Source organism: Leishmania braziliensis, chromosome 7 (genome assembly GCF_000002845.2).
Source record: "Leishmania braziliensis MHOM/BR/75/M2904 complete genome, chromosome 7".
NCBI classification, from domain to species: domain Eukaryota; phylum Euglenozoa; class Kinetoplastea; order Trypanosomatida; family Trypanosomatidae; genus Leishmania; species Leishmania braziliensis.
Window position 1 is genome coordinate 337,860 of NC_009299.2, and position 24,746 is coordinate 362,605.

The window sequence follows — 24,746 nt, forward strand, 5'->3', positions numbered from 1 at the left end:
CGCGTTGGTGTGCGGTTTTAGCGGCTGCATCGTTAGGCCGCGGCAGGGCACTCTAAATTGCAGCTGTGAGCCTTTATTATTCTCGCCTCTTTTCGTTTTTTCCTTCCCTCGCGTTGTAGAGGTGTTAGTGCTGGCGACGCTACTCGGTCATAGACACACACACCCACACACACACATTCAAAGGTGCAGCGCCACTGTTAGAGCGCCTCCATCCACTGCTGTCATCACCATGGAGTCTTCCCCTGACGCGTGTCGCGAACAAGTTCGGCGCATCCAGGCAGCACTGCTGCGCTTGGGATGGCACCCGCACACCAGGAATCACGGTGCGTTACCGTACGCACTCACCGCCAAACCAAGTGACCCACTCAACTCATCGCCGATGACGACGGTGCAGTCGGCGCTGACAACGGCAGAGGATCGTGCTAGCGGCAAGGCAGCTGATCCAATGTCGCTGCCGAAGAGTATCGCGCGCGCATTATCTACTTCGGCACCGCTCGGAGTGTTGCGTGGTCATGATGTGAATCGGCTCGCTTGTGAACGCAACACGTGCTGCCATACCAGTCTACCGACAGCGCCACAGGCTGTCGGCGGATCCGCATGCCTTTGCTTGCCGCCTCCGCACCCGCGCCATGGCGACGCTGCCCAGACAGCAGCGCCACCCATTCACCGGAGCTCTGGCGGAACGCTCCGCACCGCTGAGCCTCACACGTTTGTTCGAGTTGTGTGTGACGGTGAGCACGGCGTCGTCCAGGACACAACTGATCTGCTGGCGCGCCCCTCCTCCGTCCCACCGCCATTGTCGTCCACGGGGCGTGCGGCAATTTCTGATCCGTTCCATGACCTCATTTCGAGAGCCTGGGGAAAAGCGGAGATGCCGACAGTAGAGGGCGTGGGAGGTGCGGGTAGCCGGCGCATCACGCCCGCAGGGCTTCACAGCGAAGCTAGTCGCCTCTGGTGTCGTGGACAGTGTGCAGCTGTTGAAGGTGCAGCACCACCTGGCTCGGGGGTGCGGCGACCAGCAGCGTCATCTGACAGAGCAGTGTCACCGCCTGACATGTCTGTTTCGGTATCGCCAACTGTCTCGCCCACGGCAACGCAATCTCCACCGGCGACCGAGCTCCACGACATCGATCACTCGAGCAGCTATCGGACACCACGCCTGAGTGCACCAACCACCCGCATAGCCTCTCTCATTGGCGCTGGTGCTGCTTCCTGCTGTAGCGCGCGAGCCGATCGCTCTACTGACGCACCTCGTGCCGAAGTGCGGCTTTCAGCCAAGGCGTCCCGGGCACTATCACCACCACCCGTCCAGAGGCAGGCCGTGGCTGCCTCACGGCGCCAGCAGCGTTTGCTACGCGCCGTGCAGCTGCTGGATGCCGTCTTACTTGGCTCAGGGCATGGCAGCAGTGGAGGGGCCGCCCGGAGAAGATTTGACAGCCTGCAGGAGATCCTCCTGGCACTAACGGATGCTCGCGGGCAACCACTTACGCTACCGAGTCGCACGACGAATGCCGAGCTGCGCTGCTTGCGGAAGCGGCTGGTGCAGGAGCTGCTCCTTGGTGATCCGGCAGTGAGGGTGCTACGGCGCTCTTGGATCCCGTCGCAGCCTTCACCATCATCTACCTCGCACGTGCGAATCTGCAATGACCTCGAAAGCCACGGTGAGACCAAGGCGCCCAGTGGTGGCGCGGTCAGGCTGGCCGATGTGGGCAATGGCGCGCGCCTGGCCAACCCCTCTGCTTCCCTAGCGCCGGAGGCCTCTTCCCTTTGTTTTTCGAGCCCCCACTCTGAGATACCGACCCCCACTGCCGCCGCCTCTCCGCCGTCTGCGCTTCTGCCTTCCCCTCCCCCATCGTCAGCCTTAGACCCCTATACGGAGTCGCGCCAGAGGTTCCAGCTAGAGGTGACGTCGCTGCATCAGGCGCAGCAGCGGCGACTGCAGCTTCAGAGACAGCACACCAACGCACGATGATCAAAGCGTGCTAGTGCGCTGGGTAAACGAAGCGAGGAGTGGCCGCGTTGTTGAGGGATGGCGTCCACACGCAGCAGCGCGTGCTTTCTCTCTCTCTCTCTAAGAGGCCATCTCCACCGACCCAGCAGACACAGCGCACGTTTGGTAGGGCGTTTCTATGAAGGTGACTGTGCAGCTTCACACCAAGCTTGATGGTTACTTCTGCGTCTGCTAGGTGCGCGCGCGCGTGATGTGTGTGTGTGCGCCTGGAGGTGGCTAGGCGTCTCCTGCGAGGCTCTCTTCTCGTGACGGCGCTTTTGAGCGAGCGGGGGTGGCGTGGTGTGGCATTGTTTCTGCGCCTGTGCGTTCGATGGCACGCACAGGTGAGTAACACCCCGCACTCCGCACACGAGGGAGACATACCCACACACGCACTGCTTGATGTTTAGAGCCTTCTCTTCGAAAGACAATCCTTCGCCCCCCCCCCCCCCCCTCCCTCCTACTTGCCTCCCGTCGGCCCCTCCGTCTGCACTCTCCCCTCGTCACTGATTGCGTGTAGAGAGGGGAGGGCGAGTGTGCAGGCCACTTGCTCATGCTGGCTGATCTCGACAGCAACGTTGACGGCAACGCCGAGACGGTTCTCCTTGGCTGCCCACTGAAGCGGGAGACATAGGCGGAGGAGGGAGTGGTTTGGCTGTTGTCGCTCCCCAGCAGCGTTATTCCCTCTTCCCCCCCTCCCCTCCAAGTCATCATTGTTGCGGCTTCTCTCTCTCTCCTCCTCCCTTCCTCGGCAACGCTGCTTCCCTAACAATCAGTGAAGCCCCTCCCCGGCTTGCCATTTCGACAACTGGCCCCCTGCCCCCAGGCACAGGGCCCACGTGCGTGACTCTCACAGCAACCACAGTCAAGCAAAGCGGCCTTTTCGTGCACTATAGCTGAAGCGGACCCTAGGTGAGGCAGCAAACGTGCAGAGCATCATTGCCTCTCTCTCTCTCTGTGTGTGTGGGTGAAGTGGGCCCCTTGTCTCCTTGGTTTCTTTGGCTCTTCGAGGGTGAAAGCGTGAAGCGATGCAGAGCAGTGACCGTCTCTACACGGCTGACGAGCTCTGCACCATCATCGAGAACATTTTGCGCGTTGCCGACAACGCCGAGCGCCGCTGCAGCGAGACAGCGCTCACGAATGCGCTTCGGCAACCCCCAAATGTGGGCCAGCTGGTGACGATTCTTTGCGGCACCCCGGATGGCGCACCGCCCACGGCGTCGGCCGGTGTTCGTCAGATGGCGGCAGTGCTCCTGCGAAAGCGTATTTTTTCTCTTTGGCGTGTTCTGACGACGGAGCAGCAGCGGCATGAGCTGCGCCAACTGCTGTTGCTGCGGCTCGGCAACGAGACGGCACGTCCGGTCCGCTTCGCCATTGCCCACGTTGTCACTCGACTTGCGAAGGCCGCTGCCAGTCGCGGTGATGGCGGGTGGCCGGAGCTGCAGCACGCGATCCATGCTGCCGCGGATGACGCGCGAGTGGAGATGCGCGAGCTGGCGATGGTGCTGCTCTACAGCTTTAGTGAGGTGTTCGCGGAGGAGAGTGCGCTGAGTGGGTTGGCAACCGAGTCTGTCATGCGCGGTCTGGGGGACAGCGAGACGGTGGTGCAGGCTGCGGCGGTGAAGGCGGCGATGGCGCTGGTGCCGACCCTGGACGAGCACCCCGAGATGCGCGATGCCTTTCTCGCGCACCAGCTCGTACCCGCCTGCATTAGCCTGCTCGAGAGCGGCGCAGCGACGGAGGCCAAGGTGCCGCTGTGCGTCAGCATTCTCGACCTACTCGAGCGGCTCTTCGATGACTTGCCTGTGAGGAAGTACGGTGCGCTGCTGCAGAACTTGGCGCAGGCACTGATTCGACTCATGGGGAATCCGCAGCACCACCCGCGCATCCGCGAGAACTGCGGAACGGCACTGGGGCAGCTGGCGACGCTGAAGCCAAAGTTTGTGGGGACACTGACCCTGCTCGAGCCGCTGGTGCAGGTGTGCCTCGGGCTCATGTCGGAGGACAACACCATCTCCATCTCAGATCAGGGCAGCGGCAGCATGGACGACGAGGGCGTGAACGACAGCGATGACGACGACGTGGACATGCTGCACCTCACGTCCGCCTGCATGGTGGGTGGCCAGCTGCTGAGCACGCTTGCCACGACGGTGTCCAGTAAGGCCTTCACGGCGGTGCTGCTGCCGTACATCTCGAGAGTGACGGACGCTCCGGCAAGCGTGGCCACCCGCACCCGCAAGGCTACAATGATTGCACTCGCCTGCCTAGCCGAAGGACACTCGAGCTATCTGCGTCGCCGCGTCAGGTACGTGCTGACGGTGACGCGCGGCTTCCTGCACGACGCGGATCCGGTCCCCCGCGAGGCCGCCGCCTTTGCTCTTTCGTACTTTTGCGTGCATCTGCAGCCCGAAATATTGCTGCACCACCACGAGCTGCTGCCGATGGTGGTGCCTCTGCTGGCGGACGCGAACGACCTCGTGCGTCGCCGCGTAGCCCAGGCTCTGGACACCCTATGCGAGAACCTCCAGGAGAAACTCGACCGCTACGTGCCGACGCTGCTGCCGGCAGTGATGGCGGCCATCCCGGTGAGCTCGCTCGAGACGCAGTGCCGTTTGTGCGGCGTGCTCTCGTCGATGGGCATGGCGCACTCCGCTGCTTTCGCAAGCCGAGGTCCGGAGCTGCTAGAGGTTTTGCGGCAGCCCTTTGGGTTGAATTCGCCGGAGACGATGGCGCTCCGTGCGCAGGTAACCGAGACCGTCGGCGTCATTGGCTCCGCGATGGGCCGTGCTGCCTTTGCCCAGTACTTCCCCTTCTTCATGCAGGAGGTGGTGGTGAACCTGCAGACGCGCCACGCACCGCTGCGGGAGCAGAGTTTCGGCTTTCTGGCGAACATGTGCGAGCTGTTTCGCGAGGACTTTGCGCTGTACCTGAACGACTCCATTCACTGCGCCTTGGAGACGATCACCGAGGACCGGGCGGTGTATACGAATAAGCACCCGCTAGCCAGCGACGGAAGTAGTGGTGCGCTTGCTGCCTTCGCCGCGTGGAAGGATGACGATGACGGCAGTGAGGACGAGAGCGACGAGGACGGAGGCGACGACGCGGAGGAGATTCACCTACGCGTGCGCACCGCCGACGTGGAGGAGAAGTCGTCCGCCGTATACTGTATTGGCGTGTTTGCCGATGTCATGATGGGCCAGCTCGGCGAAGCGCAGACGGCAGCGTGCTGGGAGGCGCTGACGGGGCTCAACTCGCACTATTACCCTAACGTTCGCTCTAACGCCCTCATCGCATTGGCCAAGCTTGCCAAGGCATCTGCCGGCATTCCAGCAGAGGAAATGCAGACGCTCAGCCGAGCCGCCAGTGTGGCGGGGCGCACCGCTGCCGCTAGTAGTAGCGGCAGACTCGTGCAGGATATTCTTTCGCTGCCGGTGCGCGACCGCATTGATGAGTTGCTGAACCTGCTGCTTCGCACTATAGAGGAGGAGGACACGGAGAGGGAGGTCGTCGGCGCCGCGTGCGAGGCGGTGACTATCGTGATGGACTACTTCGGCACGCAGTGCGCCATCGATGGCCCAGATGCGGTGCTGCGGGATGTGGTGCAGCTGCTGCGTGGGACGATGCCGTGCCAGCGCCGCGGTGACGAGCTTGAGGACGAGGACGAGTGCAGTGAGGTGGACGGTGCGGAAAATATGAGCTACGAGCAGTACCAGGAGCAGCAGCAGACGGGGAGGTCTGCCGGTGCGGACAAGGCGCCCTGTGCTCGGGGAAGAGACCCGCTCTTTCGACGCGCTGACGAGGCGGCGGAGGCTCAGGCTTCCGCGATTGTGGCCGCCATGGTACAGCATCAGCAGAACGGCGTCGCGGCTGCTCCGCCGTCCATTCAGCTGCCGTCCGCGGCTGAGGTGCCACCGTGGTACACGCTTGTTTCACCAGAGATGGTGAGGCACGGCGTCCACCTGCCCGAGGACCACGACGAAGTTGTCCTAGACGCCGCCGCTGAGATGCTCGAAAGCGTCGCCAGGGCGTATGGCGTGCTGCTGCAGCCCTACATGCCCTACCTGATCCCGCTACTCGCCATGCATGCCGACGTGGAGACGCGGCCCCCGGAAGGACTTGTGACCGCTGTAGGTACCCTCGCCGCCGTGCTACAGGCATACGGTGGCGTCGACGCCAATGGCGATGGTGCCGCGTCGCCGGCGTCGGGGGAGCTGTTGGCGCCGTTCGTCGAGGCAGCTGTGCAGCTGAGCGTTAGCGTCATGGCAGGCTCAGACGAATCCACTGCGAGGGCGAACAGCGCATATCTGCTCCGCGTCCTTGTGGAGGGCTGTCCAGGTTTCTTCGCGCAGCAAAGCGCTGTTGTATCGCAGTGCTTCCAGGCGCTCTGGTCCATAGTTGGCAACGAGGAGGACGAGATACCGGAGGCTGTCGACAACGCCGTCAGCGCCACCTGCTCCTTCGTCCGTTGCCTTCCGCTGTCGCTGCTGCCCCTCGATCAGGTTATCCCTGCCCTTATGGCGCACTTGCCCATGAAGATGGACAAGGCAGAGAACCCGAACGCGGTGCGAACCCTGCGCTATCTGCTGGGAACCGACCACGCTGCCTCAGCCGCGGCGGTGTCCAGCTGGTTGCCATCCGTGGTTGTTGCCGTCGCGAATGTGCTCACCGCGGATACCGTGGAGGACGCAGAGAAGCAGCAGCTGGTGCAGCAGGGGGCGGCGGTGTTTGCGCAGGCGCATCCGCAGGCATGGCAGCAGCAGCGACAGGGCTTGTCGAGTGGGCAACTTGCGGCGCTGCAGGTATGGCAGCTGTGAAGTCGAGCGGTGTTGAGGATCTCAGGAGGTGGGGGACGACCATCATGTGCTTATCCCCTCTCTTCCTCTCCGATACGGCCACCCCAGGCGAGTCGCTGGCGCCCTTTTCTTTCCCTCTCCATAAATGGTGGGTGTGCGCGGCTGCTGCAGCGAAGCCGCTCATGGCGGGTGCTGCCCAGGCGCTTTCCTCACCGATGTCCTCAATTTCTCTCACGTGCGCAGGTTGTTGAGTTTGCTTTATAACGCGTAAACACAGCGTCGATAACGGCGAATATTTTAAGGCGCCATCCACGTGTGGTCATTGTGACCGTGAGCGCTCTGTTTGCCACGAGACGGGGCGCGCGCATTGTGACCATCTACGAGACACGCTTGCTCTCCTCGTCATTTCTTTCCTGTGTGTGTGTGTGTGTGTGCTGTGAGTATCACAGCTCCAGCTCACCCGTGGTGAGTACACAAGAAGGTGCGTTCTCGTGTACGGCACCCTTCACACGCACACACTCCCCCCCTCTCTCTCTCTCTTTCACTCACTCATTCATCTCTGTGCCCCTCTTGCTCCGGCTGCACCGGCTGTGCATGAGCTGCTCTTGCGTCTCCCGGCCTCTGCTCATCATCTCTCTCCCTTCCTGTTTCTCCCCTTCTCTGTGCACATGTGTGCTTTGTAGGCTTTGAATCCTGAAGCAGCTGCGGCGCTCAACGACACTGCCCTCTTCATGGTGTACTCGTACACAACAAAGCGCAACTCAGAGGAAGAAGCTCCCCCTCTCCAATGAGACTAATTCGCCTTGATTGAACACAACAGCAGCAGCACACCACCTGCTCTTTCCTACTTTCTCATCATTCACACACGCCCGTGCACACACACACACACACACACACACACACACACACACACACACAGACGCACCGCTGCTGGAGGTGGAGGCGAGGGAAGAACATTCAGTCGTGTGTACCCTCTCGCTCTGTGGGTCCGAAAGTGACGTGTAGCTATCCCGCGGAGACTGCTGTGGCTGCATTGTAGATGCGCTGCTTCTATCGGACTGCTAGCGGCTCGAGTGGTTTCGCGGCAGCCTCTACTAGCTACGACCCCGCCCTCTCTGCTCTCTCTGCCAGCACCGTGACATACGTTCGGCGTCACTTCAGTGCGCCTACGCGTCTATCACTGTCACCGCTACCTCCGCCGCCACCGCCGCGGTCAGGCGCCACAGTGAGTGAGGAACGTGTCGCGCGATGGTGTCGGCGGCTGTGGGACCTCACGCGCAAGTCCACTGGCAGCGTGGTCTCTGCACATCTCACCCCACAGCTTCACCTCGCTTCCGACAGAGAAACCGCAGCACTGCTATCATTGTCGTTGCCCACCTTCACCTCGCCCCCGCAGGCTGACGGGAATGGGGAGGTGATGGCCGAGGTGGCACTGACCCAGCTGCGCCGCGCCATCCACAGCGATCAAGGACGCATTCCCGGCGTCATTGTGGAGAGCGTGTGGGCCGCCTTCGATGTGCTCGTGCCGCCCGTCGTTCAGGACAGCGCCACGAATGACAACATCACATCCGCGACGGAGGATAACTTCTTTCTGTTTATCTCGACCCTCAACGAGCTCAACTTTGACCTGGACGCCGTGGTGAGGGCGAGCGCGCGGCTGGCGGCGAAGGTGGACACCTACCTGACGCTGCTAAGGCAGGCAGAGGCACAGGAAACACAGCGCGCGGCAGCAGCGACTGCCTCTGGCACTGCACAGGCCGCTTGCGATGAAGGTGAACCCACAGAGCTCATGAAGGCTAAGGGAGAGGTCATGCAGTGCTGCTTCGAGGCCCGCAATGCCGGCTCTCCTCTGTATTACACGTGGTTGTGGCACACAGCCGCCATGCCAGATGGCCTGCGACGGCTCATGCACTTTCGAAAGCTGACCCACTTCTTCGAGAGCTTGTGCAAGCGACACATCAAGAATCTCACGCCGCCGCCGCCACGCTCGTTGTCCTCGTTGGCGCCTGTCACTGACGAGTCTGTGGCGTCACCGTCAGCAGCAGCTGCAGCGAGCTCCACGGAGAGGGACCGCTGCGCCGGCGAGCTCTCCAAGTGGCATCGTCGTCTTGTCGAGGTGGGTCTCATCGGTAGGGCCATGTCGCTTCTTTTCCACGACTTCTTCTCCAAGGAGTACTTGGTGATGGAGGAGCTGACGTGGCCCTCGACGCCGCCGTCGATGCTGGACCAGATCATGCGTGCCGAGTCTGTCCACCCCTTCGTCCGCGGACTCGAAGACATGCGCCATCGCCTTCAGCCGGCTCACCACCGCCACTTGTTTGCCTTTCTACACCCCGCCGTCGTCGATGAGCCGCTTATCGCCGTGCAGGTAGCGCTGACGCACGGCATTACCAGCTCTGTGGACCAGATCTTAGGTCGCCCTACGCCGCTGTCAGACCCGGCGAACATGTCGCAGGCGGCTCTCTACTTCCGCGATGTGCCGCAATCCTCCTCCACGGTGGACTGCGCCGGTGCGGCGGATGACGACAACGTGAACACTGCCATCTTCTACAGTATCAACTCTGCGCAGAGTGCGTTGCGCGGCATGGACATGGGCAATCGTCTCATCAAGCGCGTCGTGCAGGAAGTGAAGGGCAACATCAACGCCAGGCGGCAGGCGCGCAGCTTGACGCCAATCAACACCTTCTGCACTCTCTCACCCATCCCGCTCTATGTCAAGTGGCTGGCTGATGAGGTGGCCGCGCTGGCGGCCACCGATGCGACAGTGACCACAGCAACAGCGACGACAAGCGGCATCTTTGGCAGGCAGCTTTCCCCAGCGGAGGAAGAGACGCGCTGCTGGGAGCCGCTTCGCGAGGCCGTTCTCAGCTACGTCCTGCGGCACCCTGATGTGCTACCCACGGAGGGGCGTGCGATGATGAGGGCGACCGAAAGCAGTCGCGGCAACCCCGCAGCCGTTAACACAGCGGTACTGCAGTATCTCGTATGTCTCCTTCAGAGCGCATGTGCCGCCTCCTCGTTGTCGCATGATGAAAGTGCCCCGTTTGGCTCGGGCAGCACCCCAACGCAGCGGCATCAGCAGCCATGGTGGATGGACCATACCTTCACAATGGCCCTCGAGACCCCACTGTTGCGCTCCGTCGCCACGTACCTGTGCACCGCCAAGCGTAGCCATGATGGCCGCATTCTCGACCCAGTCGGCAACTTTCACGTGTCGAACGGCGCCACCGTTTATCGGTTGAACTTCCTCGCGAACACGACCCCACAAGCCAGTCGTGAGAGTGCCTGCGTCATGGTGAACTACTGGTACGACCTGCCAAGGGTGTTAGCCAACGCCGCGCAGTACGAGGTGAGTCGCACCGTGTCTCTTGGCGAGCCAATCAAGGCGCTGCTGGGGAACTGAGGTAGTGCTGTAGTGCTGTCAAGGCTTCCCGGCTCCTTCTGCCCCCTCTTCGCACCGCCACAACGCCACTCGGCTCAAACATGAATATACCGCAGCACACGAATAATGTGTCGTCGTCACCATCACCACTACCACCCTCACAAGCACTTGATGCGGGAGCCCCCCCCTCCACGCACTCCAGCACGTGTGCACACATACGTGCCTACCCTGGGGGGAGGGATACGTCGGAGGGCAAGGGGAGAGGAGAGAACGACACAAGACCACGCCGGATGCGGAGTGCTACTGCGAAAGTCTACACCCACGCACGCACACGCACACGCACACGCACATCGCTCTCTCTCTCTTTCCGCAGCCACTTCACCGGCGGCCCCCCACCGCCTCCCTCTTTTTGGTCCCCTCCTCTTCCTCCTCCTCCGCGTGTGTGGTGTTTTGTTTTTCTACTCAGATCTCGTGTTTGCTTTACCGCCTCCCCGTCCACTGCGATCTCGTCCTCCTCCCCCCCTCGCACCACCCACCACCCACACGCAAGCAACAGGGGCATACATACCCTATCCTCGTTCGCGTTGCGTTGCGCTTCTCTCTCTCTCTCTGTCAGTGCAGTCTCCATCTCTGTGGGCGTTGCTCCTCCTCATTGCGATCAGCAAATGAAAGCGCAGTGGACACCACCATCGACAACCAAAGCGGGCAAAGTCGATAAGAGGGCGGAAAGCGCAGAAATGCGCAGCGCACAAATGCACACCCGTACACTGAAGATGAACACGCGACTGGATGAAGTGTCCACATCCGTTCCCCCAGCGCATGTGTGTGCTCGGTTTCATGGATTTCACAGACGTGTGTGCGTTGGTACGCGAGCTACGTGGCACAGATACCCCGTCATCATGTGCGTTTCCGAAGGGTGTGTGTCTTTCATTGATTCCTCTGCCTCCTCTTTGCCGTTTTCCTGCACTGCTTCTACCCCTACCCTCCCTCCCCCCTCTCTCTCTATCTCTGCCGCTCTGCCTTTCCTCTCGTTTCCTCACCTTCAACCCGTCCCCGCGTCGACACAGTCACGAGGAGGACCAACACCATCATCTCCCTACCTACGCTCCTGCATTCACATACGCAGAGCAGGTGAAGCACTCTTGTATATACCCTAGGCTGGCCTCTGCGGGCTTTTCTCCACTCGCACAGTCGCGTCTGCACACCTGGCAGCTGCGCCCCCTTTAGCTTTGTTGCGCGTTTGCTCGCTCCTTCCGTCTCTGGCTTCCTTCCGCTTCTTCGCGGCCCTCTTCCCCGTCTTTTGATTTTCTTCTCCTGTGACTCTGCGCGCGCTCGTCAGTTTCACACTGCGTCGAGGGCAATTGGCTCTCTTGTGCCTTTACGTTTCACTGTCTTCCTCCTCTCTCGCTTGTTCTCCACTGCGTGCCGCAGCCCCCCTCGCTGCACTCCTTCGCCCGCCTCGTTTACGCTTTGCACCTTTGATGTATATACACACACATATATATATATGCAGCCGAGCAGCACGGGCACTGTAATGGCCAGCGGAGACGGGGTGGAGGGTGCATCTACCTCGACAGACAGGCAGGCAGAGACGGAGCAGGTGTTCCGTTCACCCATCCCGTAACGCTCTTCCCTCGCTGTGGCGCCTCATCTCGTATATTTTGTTTGTTTGTTCGTGTCGTTTGCCTCGGCAGACAATACTGCGGCGCAAGACGGACTGGTGTCAACAGCCACGTGCGCACGCACACACACACACAACGCACAACGCACAACGCACTCGAGTAGAGCAGGCAAGCAAGCAGAAGAATCACTGATGTCCTTTGCCACATCTTCCTCTGCCTCCTTCTCTTCACCGTTGGGTGACGGGGCTGACACCACGCTCCTCACGACTACTCCCAACGCGGCCTCAGATCTCGTATATAACCCCTATGTAGCCCCAGCTAGCCTCGGCGCATCTGCAGAGGCAGCACGGCAGCCGCCCTTTGCAGATGCGCTGCCGTTGCCTCTGCGGGGCGTCTCGGCTGCCTCCGCATCCGGAGAGCGAAGGCGATCGCAAGACTTCGCCAGGCGGCCCTTGACAGCAGCAGCCGCTGTTGTCGCAGTGCCGCAATCGGCGAGGTCGGTGCTGTCATCAACATCTCACTCTTTGGCCTCCGCCAACCCGCCGCTGCCGCCGCTTCTGCGCCCAGCAGAGAAGACGCTCAAGATGGGCGACAGAAGCTGTGCCGCCAACGGCGTGGCTGGTGGTGCCTCGCTCTTCCGCAACTGGTCCACCAGCGCCGCACTGCTTGATGAGGTTCTGGACACTCCATTTTTCCATCTACTCCCGAAAAGCACAGAGAGCACTGCCGGGACGGTGTTGTCGTCCGCGGCGGCTGTAGTGACAGCGGGAGCAGCATCAGACGGACACTCGGGAGTGCCATCCCTAGACTCATCGCCGTTGAAAGTCACTTTTGCCAGCTCCTCTACTCTGGGGAGTGCAGCGACAGCAGCGTCGGCCAGCGTTCTCGCCAGGAAGTCATCGAACAGAGCCGGCTTACTCACCACTGGTGTCCAACGGCAGACAGAGCCGACGATGGCGACGGCGACGGCGGCGGCGGCGCACGGCCCGGTACTTCCGTCCGTGACTCTGCCGACCAGCGATGCCACACTGCCGTCCATTCTGCTCATTGCCCTCGCAGATATGGAGGCGCTACAGCAGTCTTTCTGCGCTCACGCCCGCGCTACTCCAGTGAAGGATCACCTGGCTGAGTTCAAGCGACTGGTGGCCACCTCGATGCGATCGGAGTTGGCACACGGGCATGAGGGGCCACCCATGGAGGGCTTGGCAGCGGAAGCCCACCCGGATGCCGCTGCGGCTGGGGGCGTTAATGCGGACCACGACGCAGTCGCTGGCAAAGGCGCGAAAGCGACCAGTGACGTGGTGCAGGGTGATGACTCGGCACTCGATTCCACCCCCATTGCCAGTTCCATGCAGACGCACGACGCGGCCGTCCGCGCGGCGTTGCGCGCCGCGCACGGGTTTCTTTACGGCAACGAAACAGTTCCAATCGGCGTGCCCACGGTGCACCTGCAGCGCGCTCGTCGCGAGTGGGTTGCACGATACAGTGTCCTGCACGTTCAGCCACGCCTGCAGAGGACCCAGCGACGTCGGTACGAGACGTGGGAGCAGCGGCATCCACAGCCACAAGGCTTTACTGGCCGCGGCACTGCCGGTGGTGCCGGTCAGCACGGCGCGCCTGACTCGCAGAGTACGATGACGGCGATGTCTCTGTGCGCAGCCTTGCAACCCACGTATTGGCGGGCTATTGCCATGGGGCGGCCAGGCACGGTGTCCGCCACGCCTATCACACCCGCCACAGCCCGCCCCGCCACCGCGGGTACTCTCCCCACCGAAGTGGGAGGGGCTACTGGCAGTCACGCCTTCATCCTGCCGCCAACAGGTCAACCGTGGTCGTCAAGCACTGCATATTCCGCCTCGTTACTGCACTCTCCGTCGCCTGTGAAGCCAGCGGCAGTGCCAATGCTCTATACGGCAGTCTGGGACGCGGACCTCTACGACGACCTTTGCCTGGCCGTGTCGGTAGAGCAGTGCGACATGATGGACCGCCAAGCAACGTCGCGCACCACTGTAGAGGCGATGGAGCTAGACGGTCCGGTGCCGAAGGGCTTTTCGGAGGCAGTGGGCTACACTTCTTCCGCTTCGCTGATGGAGCTCTCGGCGCCACCGCTGCTGCTCGGCCACGCTGGCGACCTTACTCAACTGCAGCTCACCCTCCCCATCTTTGTGTATGTTGTCAGCCGCTACTTGTTCGTTGCACACTATGCCGCGTACTTTCCGACAGGCCTGTTCAGCCGCGCCCTTATCGATCCCTTTTACTTTTCAGATGCCGCTCAATGCTCGCCAGAATACGCGCTGCGTATGGCGCCGACCTTGCGACGAGAGGCACAGCGTGTGTATGCCGACTATGCCGCGCAGCTGGCGGATGCGCACCGCTGCTTCCCTGATCGCACGCACTCGATAGAGGTGCCGCTGTCACCGAAAGACATGTTTCACCTGTGGGAGCTGCTGTGCCCGCCCCAGCAGCAAGATATTGCAGGGCGGTGGAACCCTGTTCCGTGGGGCTCGCTGACGCCCGAGGAGGAAGAGGTGCTTCTTGAAGAGGAATTTAAGAGTACCCCGGACACGGATCAGCGAGCCAGTGACAAGGGTGCCTCTGGCGGGGAATCCCTGCTGAGTTACCCATACGCCCGTGCGGCACGGCAAGCCTACCGGTGGCGGCTCCAGCAGCTCGCCCAGCACCCGTCTCTTCTGTCTGAGGTTCATCGCCTCCTCTCTCACTGCGAGGATGTCGCGTTGGGGTTCTTTACGGTCTTCGATGTGGAGCAGAAGGGTTGCATCACGTGGGAGGCTTTCACCAACGCGCTCATCGAGGAGGCGGACGTGCAGAATCATCAGCGCAAGGTGCGCGAGCGTGCGGTTCATCTGACGCGAACCAGCGCCTCGATCTTCGACCGGTACGTCGTGGAGCCGCTCGCCCCAGCGCTTGCGCGACTTGGGTACACGGGTAACGTCTTTGAGGTACGGCACAGCGTGTCGCTCGTCATGCTGGAGGGGCCGACCGACTACGCTGTGTGCGATGGCGCGCGACTGGGTAGCATTAACCAGCGTTTTCTTGTTCGACCAATGGAGGTTTTGCGCAAGGATCTCGAAGGGGAACCGCACGATGCCTTTGGTCGACTCATCCGCGGCCTCGGTGGCGACGAAGGGGCGAGTGGCAGACAAGACGCGCCCTCGACCGCTGATGCTGGCGGCTACGACGCAGCACTGCAGCAGCGGCCGTGGCGCTTTAATCAACGGCCTCAGCAGGTGTACATTCGCTACGAGGACGGCCGGCAGCTGCCGGAGTCCACGGCGCTGAACGTGCTGCAACAGCTGAGCCCCTCTTCAACGACGGGGAGCGGCACGGCAGCATGCGAGGGTGATGGTGATGACAAGGAAGACAAGTTCACAAGCGTGCGTGCGCACCAGCCGGCGAAGTTGGTTTCCCTCGAAGGCGTCTTGGCTGTCGAGGACGTCTCGCCGTGTGTGCCATGGCCCGTGTACGTGGCACGCGGCAGCGACATGCTGCTGCGGTTGTATGGCACAAGCCGGGCCGTCCAAGCGCTGCCGGAGGCAGGCGTGCTGCGGTGCACGGAGACTGTGTCAAGCATGGAGTGGGCTGCCGGCGGCCGTGGAGAGCGACACTCCAGCATGAGCCACACCGGCACCTCATCTGGCAGCGCCGCCGCTCGATCAGCTGGCGTGGATGGCGACGGGAACGGCGAGAGGATGAACCGAGGGTGTCGCAGCGGCAGCGCCGCCCTGGGTGGTGGCCGTACTCCCCCCCTTGCCGGTGGGCTGACGTCGCGGCAGAAACAGGCGCCTCGTGACCGCTTCTTCGTGCAGCGGCAGGAGTACCTTCTCCTGGGCACCCGTAAGGGCACCATCCTCATTGTGGACCTGTACGCCTTGCTGAACCGCATCCCGCGCCTCGCGACGCTCGCCGGCAGTCACAGCGGCGGCACTGTTGGAGGTGGCAGTGGCAGCGCAGCCGGAAACAGCGCGGATGGCGTGGGCGGCAATGGAGGAGTGGCGAGCACAATGGGCGCCATTTCCAGCGTCGTGCCGGCCATATCGGAGCGCATTGGCAGCTCCGAGAGCGCGTGGACAGGCTACCGTGCCATCGCCCACCGCACCTTCTACAGCGATATTGGCACCTTCGTCGTTCATACACGACAGCTCCACACGCCCGGCACGCTTGTGTCTTCCATCGTGGCCGTGGCCAGCAACGGCTTGGTGGTCTCCAGCGGGCTCGACGGGGATGTCTTCACCATGAGATTGACTTACTCGTCCGCGCCGAGCACCACTACCAGGACGCTGCGGACGCCGCGCGGCGGCGCTGCAGGTGTTGGGACCACCATAACCGACACGGATCGCCCATTGGTGCGCATTGAGGTGCTACATCGCATGCATGTATGTGACACTGGTGTGCGCTGCGCCCTGCCCATTCCGTTTCGTTCCTTGCTCGCTGTGCAGACGGCGGCGAGCAAGGTGTACCTTTACCATAGCTCCGTGCTGCCGACGGCACCAGCACTGGTGAACGGTGGTCGCGGCAACGCCTCCTCCATTCAGATGCCCTCCGCAGCCTTCTCAGCTCCACGGGTGGCGCCGGAAGGCGCGGCGATAACGACTGGGAGCGGGGTTGCCACGGTATCTGCCGCGTCTTCAGCGACGCCGCCGCGGCTGGAGTTGTACGATGCCGCAGCACCGCATCTCGGTAGCATCGTTACCATGATGGTGGTGAGGGAGCTCGACCAGCTGATCACCATGGACAGTAACGCTTACGTGAAGGTGTGGTCGCTGCGGCAGACCCAGCCGCTCACCTCTTTTTATGCATGGGCGCCGCTCAGTATCCTCAAGAGCAGCAACGGTGCCGGCGACGCGGGGCGGCTGGCCGGTTGGGCGTCCACCCAAGGCAGTACCGCTGCGCACCACGGTGGCGTCAGTGGCGCAGGCACGTCGGCCTATGGCGCTCTTACTGCTTCCCCTGCGCTCCTGCGGACGACGAAGAACAGCATTGAAGCTGCCGTTGAGGCGGCGGTGTATCGCCTGCAGCCGTGCCGCAGCGCCGCGTACAACTACGCCGGTCGACAGCTGTTTGTCATGGGCAGCCACAACGCCGCCTACTGTTTTTTCGTGAGTGGCCAGTCAATTTCGCGGGCGCACACGGAGCCGCTGCGGGCGCTGTTGGTGGACACATCAATGGTTTCGCGGGTGGGCGGCGTGCAGCGACGGCTTATCAGCCTGAGCAGCGCAGACTGCCGGGTATGGTCGCTACCGACCGGAGCCATGGAACTCGGCATCCGTGCGAATAGCGCCGAGTACCGCCATCTTGTCGACCACCGGACCACCGGCAACACCCAAGGCAAGTTATTGTCGACTGCCAAGTCTAGAGAGCAGCGGCGCTTGGAAGGGAGGGGCGGTCGAGGTGGCCGCTGCAGTGGTGCGCGTCCTCGGCCACGGTATCCCGCACAGATATACATCGCTCGCAACTCCGCCATCCTGGAGGCTGCATCCTCCTCGGCCACGACGACGGGCGAACCGCACCGCCTGCTGTTGCCATCGGTCGACGATGTCATGCGGGCTGTGTCGACGCGTCCGTGGAGCAGCCACCGCCGCTCCTACCACCGGCCTACCAAGTGGAGAATGGCTGTGACTGCGGTGGGCCTGTGCAAGGAAACCGCGGTGGCCGCCGCCACGACTCCATCTCAGATGCTGACAGTGGTGAAGCAGCCTCACGGCAATGCGATGGCCTTTAGTAGCAGCAGCAGCGCTGGTGGAGGTGCCGCAGACAGAGGTGACGGTGCTGAGGATGAAGCAGATGGTCTTGCAGCGAGCGCGCTGCGCCATCAGAACTTGCTATTGAGCGACATTCGGTGTGCGTGTCTCGGCCCAGGTGGTGAGTGGATCGGCTATGCGCTGCTGCACGGCGACATCCGTGTGCATCGCAGCGACTCGGGGCGCTTACTGCACACCTTCATCACCACCCCGCCGTCTATGGAGGACTTGGTTGAGGCAGCAATGCAGTACCAGCACCTCTTCACTTCCATCGCCGCTGCGTATGCACTGCCGCCACTGCCGTCGTCGCTGCACGGAGCGAACATTGGGGACGCTGCTACGGCAACGAGTTCCATGCCCACCGGTGTGAGTGCGACGCGTGGCGGTGGCGGTGGTAGTGCCAGTGACTTACCAACTACAGTCGCCCCGCCCGCGCAGTCACCGACGGCGCGGCTCACCTTGACCACCTACGCAAAGGCCGTTGCGTTGGTTCTGGAGCAGCTTCTTGCATCGACGATCGGTGTTACCTGTGGTTCTGCCGGGCCAGCGCCAGCCTCAGCCATGTTAGGAGACGGTGACAATCGGCTGGGACGCAACGTGCATCAGGAGCCGCTACACCTGCTCTACCTCGATGCCTCCCAAGAGTTGTTTGTCACCTACGCGGACGGTCTGCTGCGCTCCTTCACCCTGCTTGGTCACTCCAACACGGCGACGCGCGTGATCGTGTCCCGCACATTGATAAACCGCGCACTGATGCAGGTGCAGCGTGCACTTGCGTCGCATCGCCGCCAAACAAACACCGTCTGCCCCTCTACCACGGCCTGCACGGGTGTGCCACGAGGGGGATCGACAGCTCTGGCTGCAAGCCTCTCGGCGGCTCCGCTGCAGAGGCTACTCATCACCAGGGCCCTTAGCTGCGTAGACCTCAGTGACGCGGGGGTGAGTAGGGGTCAGTGTAGCAGTGTGGCGGTTGGTGGCAACTCCAACTCTTTGTCGAAGGTCACGAGTAGCGAAGGAGCTGGCGGCGGTGCAACGGGGCGACTCACCAATGCGGACGCGGCCGAGGTGATGCCTGCAGCACCGCCGTCGAACGCGGTGCGCGCCATGATGGCCTCCTTGTCCACACACCAGATCGAACCCGACGTGGTGCTGCTCGCCACTGCTAGCCCGCCACTCGGCCTCGTCTGTCTTGTACATGCTAGTGGTCTGGTTACCGTGTTGGACATACAGTCGCGCAGCGAGAAGGGCGGTGTTGTGCGGATGCGCGTGGCGTTGGACAATGCTGGCGACGTGAACGGCGAGGGTTGCGGCGGCTGCGCAGAGCAGCAGAGCGGCAGCGGACGCGAGCGCGCTCGGGCCGGTGTTGTCGTGCACAGCTTCACGACAGCAGACGAGGTAACGGCGGCAACGTTCCTTGGCGCCTACCCTTGTCTCGTGCTGGCGGATCGCCAGCATCAGCTCTCTTTCCATCTCATGAAGGGCTCGAGCTTGTTGGCACTGCTTGGTGAGTTTGCCGAGAAACTCGAGGAGGATGGGATGGCGTGCGCTGCAGGGCTTCGCGAGCGGTCCAAAGGCGAGGCGAGCCGCAGCGCGACGGCGAGACGGCCGCTGATGGATGTGCGCAATACCACCGGCTACGGTGCAGCAGCATCGTCGCCGCGGCTGCCGCCGCCTAGTGGCCATGTTGAGAGAGACGTTGAGCGGGGGCACAACTCCACTGCAGCGAGCTCAACGCTGGTGTGGACCTTTTCTGTTGACGAGACGTGCGCTTCGCAGCGCGCGCTGGGCTACGTGACGGCGCTCGCTTTCGACGCTCTCTACGCTACCGTGTACGTTGGAACGTCCCAGGGGTACGTCTTGTCGTACCTTGTTCGGCGCTTTCTTATGGCGTTTCAGCTGACCCCGGTGTTTCTCCGCGGCGTCGACGGCGTGGCTGCCTTGACCTACGCAGCAGAGCTGCAGCGCTCCTTCATGACAGCGCGTTCTGGTGGGTCGCTGTGTAACACCATAAGCAGCAGCTTTCTGCAGAACTACCTGCGCGTCATCTTCGACGTTCCCGCGGCGGTGGCAGCGCAGGTGAAAGAAGATCGTCTTTGCAGTCCGCAGAGGCGATACGTCGGGTTGAATGGCAACCCCTCGTCGGCCGCGACAACACCGAACCAATCACCGAAGGACCTCGGCGGCCTCGTTGGCGTGTACAAGAGCCGCCGCGATCTCTTTCAAACTTCATGGCGTGACGTCACTGACAAGCGGCGCAGTGGCGGTAGCAACTACACTTGCGCGGCGGCACCGTCGCAAGCCATCCCGATCTACACCTCCGGCGAGGCGCTTATCGCCGCGGCGGTGTTGCACGATGCGGTAACGCGCATGATGACAGTTGTCTCTGTCTGTGCCACCACGTCGCCAGGGACATCCTCAGGCACCTCTGCTACACCAGACGAGACACAGCCATGGTGGTGCACGCCGGCGGGGCGGACGGTGCAGGAGTACGTGACCCGCAAGTGCGGAGGCGACGCAACTCGGAGTGACGTGGGCGAGTACTCTGGCGCTGCTAACGCAAGCCCTGCCGACTCGGGTGAGCTGGAGCTGGATGCAGAGGGAGTTCAGCTGCTGCGTGGATGGGTGGCCGCAGTGTTGACTGAGCAGCGTTGCCACCTGCAGCATCACGTGAGCAACGCAGAGGCGGTGCCAGAGGCACGACGGCAGAGGCCGCGACAAAGCCCTTTCTCCAGTGACCTCAGTGCCGCTCAGGGCGGAGTGAGCCGTACCTCCAGCAAAATCAGCCTCAGCAGCAGCGGATGTACGGCAGTGCCGTCGATGTCGACGCCCGCCGACGGCCGTGACGTCTCTGCTAGGGACGAAAGAGGCGCTGACCCCGACCAGGGGACCGGTGCTGCTGAGGCTGTCGAAGGAGGCGCCGCCACGGCGCAAGAGTTGGCGGAGGCTCTCGTGCAGGAGGTGCAGGAGGAGCTTCTTTTCGGCGAAGAGGCCCCCGCGACAATGTCGGCCGCCCACGTCAGCGCTGTCGCAGGGTCTGCGCTCACCACACCCGGCACGCCGCCGCCGCATCCCATCACCGATGCCTGGATCGAGTGTCTCTTCACAAGGCATGTCATGTGCACCACCAGTCGCACCCCGCTGTGCTTCTTGACGCCGCCTGCGATGCTCGAGCGAGCCCGACGAGAGCGGCAGGATCGACGAGGGCGGGTGGCTGCCGCTGCTGCTTTGGGAAACGCGGTTGGTAGTGCGCTATCGATCCCGGAGTGGGATGCTTATGTGGAGGGTGCTTTGCCCGACTACCTCGCCGATATTCTGACCCATCCGAGCCAGGTGCTGACTGAGGTTGAGCGGCAGGCGCTTCAGCAGCGCTCCATCATGACACTGCAGTGCCGACGTAACGGCTACCTCTGCATCGGTCACGCTGACGGCAGTGTGACGCTGTGGACGCCGTACGCGTGTGCGCGGCTGGAGAGTCTGTGCCCGCGATCATCGCTGGCAGCGACGCTGGACCGCCTCGCCGCGTCTGTCAAGGCCCAGCTCCACCACCTCCATGAGCGCATACTGCAGGAGCGACAGCGACTCGCCTTCGAGGGAAATTTGCACAATGCTCGGCACACAGAGGAGGAGGGGGCGGCCCGTGTGAAGCACCGCATCCGCGCGATGCTGCTGGAGCATCACCTGGCTCAGCTGCAGCTGGAGATGACAGAGAAGGAAGGGGAAGAGGAGAGGCGCATGAATATGCTGGCTAAGAGGGGCCAGGATACCGAACCACATCCCGTGCTATCGACGCCGGGTAGGAGTACTTTCCGCCTGCACAACCTGACTGCACCGCATGCACAGCGACACACCGGCCGCGCGGAGGCCGCGGCAACAGTGCAGGAAGCCAAGAGGAGCGGCACGTCAAGCCAGCCCTTCATGTGTGGCTCGATGGAGGCGGAGCTGCTCTCTATGCGTCCTCTTCTGTGCATGTTGCTCGGTATCTCATCACCGGCGGAGCTGCGAGCCCGGCAGTTAAGCCTGGAGGATCTCTTCTTTCTCCCCTTCCAGACGCGCAGCCTCGCATCACTGGAGGCGTTCAACCCCCGCTGCTACGACGTGGCGGTGGCGGTGGCGATGCGCCGGCTGCGGCGGGAGCTCATCGAGGAGGTCGAGGAGAGCGCCGCCGGGGAACCAGCCGGCGTTTCGCAAACCCTACCAGACGCGCTTACCGCTGCTGTGACGCAGGCTGCGTCGACAATATCGCCTGCTGTTACCTCTCCCGCTTTCCATGTCTCGCTGAGCGGTAGCCCTCGCGGCGTCAGCGGGTTGGTGGCCCTTCGGCGCGGCAGCAGTAGTCCCCTGCACCGTAGGCCGCTGGAAAGCGTTTACGACTACCGCCTCTCTTCTCTGGTGAAGGCCTGGCGCGATGGCGCCGATCAGTCGCAAAGCGGCAGGCCGTCTGGGATGTCAGGGGCGGCCGCTTTCCCAGGGGTGCTGCGCCTGCTGCTGCATCGGGCAATGGAAGGTGCGCCCTACTTGTCGAACGGCGCCGTGGCGGCGGCTCCCGTGAGCTCCATCGCCACCGAGGCTACACACGGCGCTGCCGCTGGTGCCCAGCTACTACCACCTACACCTGCTGCCATAGCTGACGGCGCTGCACCGGCAGATGGGGAGTACTACGAAGTGTGTCATGCTCTGCAGGCGGCGGAGGTACAAGCAGAGTCGCAGTGGGAGGTCGAGGAGCTGGGGCGGGCGTGGCTGCGACTGCAGACCTCTGCAGCAGCAGCTACAGTGTCGTCCACATCCGCGCTCTGGTATGGCGAGTGTGGCCGTCACGGTGCAGGCAGGAGCCCTCTTGCCAAGTTACCGTTCAGCAGCGCTGCGGCCGTGTCCGCCGCAGTTGACCGCCATGTGAGGCGCGGTCTTGAGACGCGCATAGCGGCACTGTCGCATCGCGCTGTTGCGGCAGCTCTCTTACGGAAAGTGCAGCTGCGCTCTCGGCCCGCCTCTACGAGGGTGGAGACAGCGCCGCCTCATCTAAGTTCAAGTGACAGAGCCGGCGGCGCTTATTCGGTCTGGCCATCGATGGCCTCCAGGCGTGGTGGCGGGTTAGCGTGGGTGCAGGACGTCCTCCGCCAGCAGGCGCGGCAAGCCTTTACGGAGCCGCTGCTCACATGGCCTCAGTCCGCACCGTCCCCGGCAAGGCCTGTTAAGTCCTCTCTCCTCTCTGGGCCAACAGGGATCTACGGGCCGCAAAGCAGCCCGACCATGTCGGCCATTTCAGCACCGATGCTCTGTGGCGACGAGTCGTTGCCGCCCTCCCCCGCTTCCGCCGTACTTCTCGAGGGTTTCAAGGGAAACAAGACGGCGGTATTCCTTACTGAGGTGCCCGGCTACGCAGCTGACGCTGGCACTGCTGTTGCCGGTGCCGCTGTCTGTTCATCCCACGTTCCAGAGCGGGGGGCTCTTGGTACGAGCGAAGACACGGCGCTGACGGGTAGCGCTGGGATGACAGCACGACAGTGTTCCCTGTCACCTCAGCTGCCATCCGTCGTGGATCTGTCGCTGCCGTATGATGTCGATATCACTCTGCCACGAAGAGACTTGTGCTCAACTGTACTCTCGCCCTTGCCGTCACTGGAGTGCATGTCCGTTGGCTACAGTGAAGGGGATCGGCTGAGCTCACTTGGCGTGCACGGCGCGCCTGCGCTGACACTCCATCGTGGGTACCCGGCCGCCTCTGCCATTCCTGAGGCGGCGTCGCTCGTATCGCGTTCCGTGTCGAGCGCGTCGTCGCTAGCCATGGCAAGCACCCTACACACTGCCACCTTGAGTAGCCACTCTGTCTACCCGACGCTGCCGGCAAGACAGCGCCTGCTACCCCCGTCCACCTTGCACCGGGCGAAGTTGGCACGCACCGGCAGCGGCGGTGGCGCTCCCCATCGGCAACGATCAGCTACTACGACTGTAGTCGGCAGGAAGGGCATCGCAAGCGACTATACCGCAATCACCGCGACGCGCCCCCCTGCTGCTGCCGCTGCAATGACGGCATCGTCGCGCGCTACGTCTGCCGGCTTTGGTGTCAGGTGCAGAGGAGTCGGGGGAGGAGGGAGTCGACGCAGCAGGGCGACGGCCCTGCAACCCCTCACCTACTACTCGCTCCTCGGCAACGCCGGCACCACTAAGTAGCTGACTCGATTACTGCTAACCACGCTACGGCAGACACCCACGCACAGATGCGCGTCTGCAGCACGCTCCCAGTGTTCTCTTCTCCTCGTGCTTCGTTGTTATCCGTGCATCACCCCCGCACTCTCCCTCTCTTTTTATATGACTCCGCGCTTTGCGTTTTTTTTTTTTTCGCAGCACAGCCAACATGCGCCTCTCCCCTCCCCCCCCTTCATGCGCCGGTGAGCAACCGGTGAGGGCGAGGCGCAACACAGCTATCCTCATCTCAATGTATAGTAGACGTACAGGTGGCCTCTACGTGCGTGCCTTCTTGGTGTGTGTCGCTTGTATGCCCAATGCAGGCTTTCACGAAGGGCTGGCGGGCGGGCAAGAAGAAAACCAAATTCGCAACGGGAAGGGCAAGACAACGCCCTCGAGAAGAAGGCGCGGTGCGTGGCACATAGGCACCGTAGTGAGGCGGTGATCGCCCACGGCCTTTAAGTGAGAGGCTGTCAGCAGTGGCGCTCTCTCGCATGGGAGGGCGGAGACTTCGCGTCCCAGCTTTGAGCAGTAGCTTCATGGGCCCATGATGATCGGAGAGGGTTCATCGTTCAGTTCTTTTTCGTTCTATGGAGGGTGAGAAGGGTGCAGTACAGTACCAACCAAGCTCAGCCCTCGCTGCTGCCTTCTCCTTCACTCTGTATGGTGTGGCTTCCCCTCAACCCCTCCTCCCTCTCTCTCTGTCTTGCTGCATCTTCTTCTTACACGGACCAAGATCGAACAGTCACACTCTCCATGCGCAGCTGTGTGAGGGTTACGCAGTGACTTGCCGACAGCACCGCTCAACGGCCACATAAGCGGAAAAAGAGTGATCGCATCCGCATTTTCCATCGACCACCACCACCACCACCACCATCGACCACCACGCGTAGTAGAAGGCGCGTCGAAAAAGCTCCCCACACCGGCGTTGCTCCCCTGCCCTCCCCTTCCCTCTTCACTTGCTCGGCCCTCTCCCGCTCTCGTCGCATTCGTCTCTTCTGATCTTCTCTTTCTCTT

The 24,746-nt window shown here is 62.5% G+C and overlaps 4 protein-coding genes across 4 annotated transcripts; all 4 read left to right on the top strand.

Moving 5' to 3' along the window:
- Positions 1 to 229: 229 nt before the first annotated feature.
- Positions 230 to 1,972, top strand: LBRM_07_0790 (hypothetical protein; the record flags this gene model as incomplete). Its single annotated transcript, XM_001562525.1, has 1 exon — positions 230 to 1,972. One exon carries the CDS (start codon positions 230 to 232, stop codon positions 1,970 to 1,972), a length of 1,743 nt encoding a protein of 580 aa, XP_001562575.1.
- A 1,046-nt stretch (positions 1,973 to 3,018) lies between these two features.
- Positions 3,019 to 6,804, top strand: LBRM_07_0800 (conserved hypothetical protein; the record flags this gene model as incomplete). The annotated part of the gene is made up of 1 exon (XM_001562526.2): positions 3,019 to 6,804. The coding sequence occupies one exon, from the start codon at positions 3,019 to 3,021 to the stop codon at positions 6,802 to 6,804; it is 3,786 nt and encodes a 1,261-aa protein (XP_001562576.1).
- A 1,396-nt stretch (positions 6,805 to 8,200) lies between these two features.
- LBRM_07_0810 (malonyl-coa decarboxylase-like protein) lies at positions 8,201 to 10,186 on the top strand (the record flags this gene model as incomplete). Its single annotated transcript, XM_001562527.2, has 1 exon — positions 8,201 to 10,186. One exon carries the CDS (start codon positions 8,201 to 8,203, stop codon positions 10,184 to 10,186), a length of 1,986 nt encoding a protein of 661 aa, XP_001562577.2.
- Positions 10,187 to 11,978: 1,792 nt separating this feature from the next.
- LBRM_07_0820 (conserved hypothetical protein) lies at positions 11,979 to 23,714 on the top strand (the record flags this gene model as incomplete). The annotated part of the gene is made up of 1 exon (XM_001562528.1): positions 11,979 to 23,714. One exon carries the CDS (start codon positions 11,979 to 11,981, stop codon positions 23,712 to 23,714), a length of 11,736 nt encoding a protein of 3,911 aa, XP_001562578.1.
- Between the last annotated feature and the right edge of the window lie 1,032 nt (positions 23,715 to 24,746).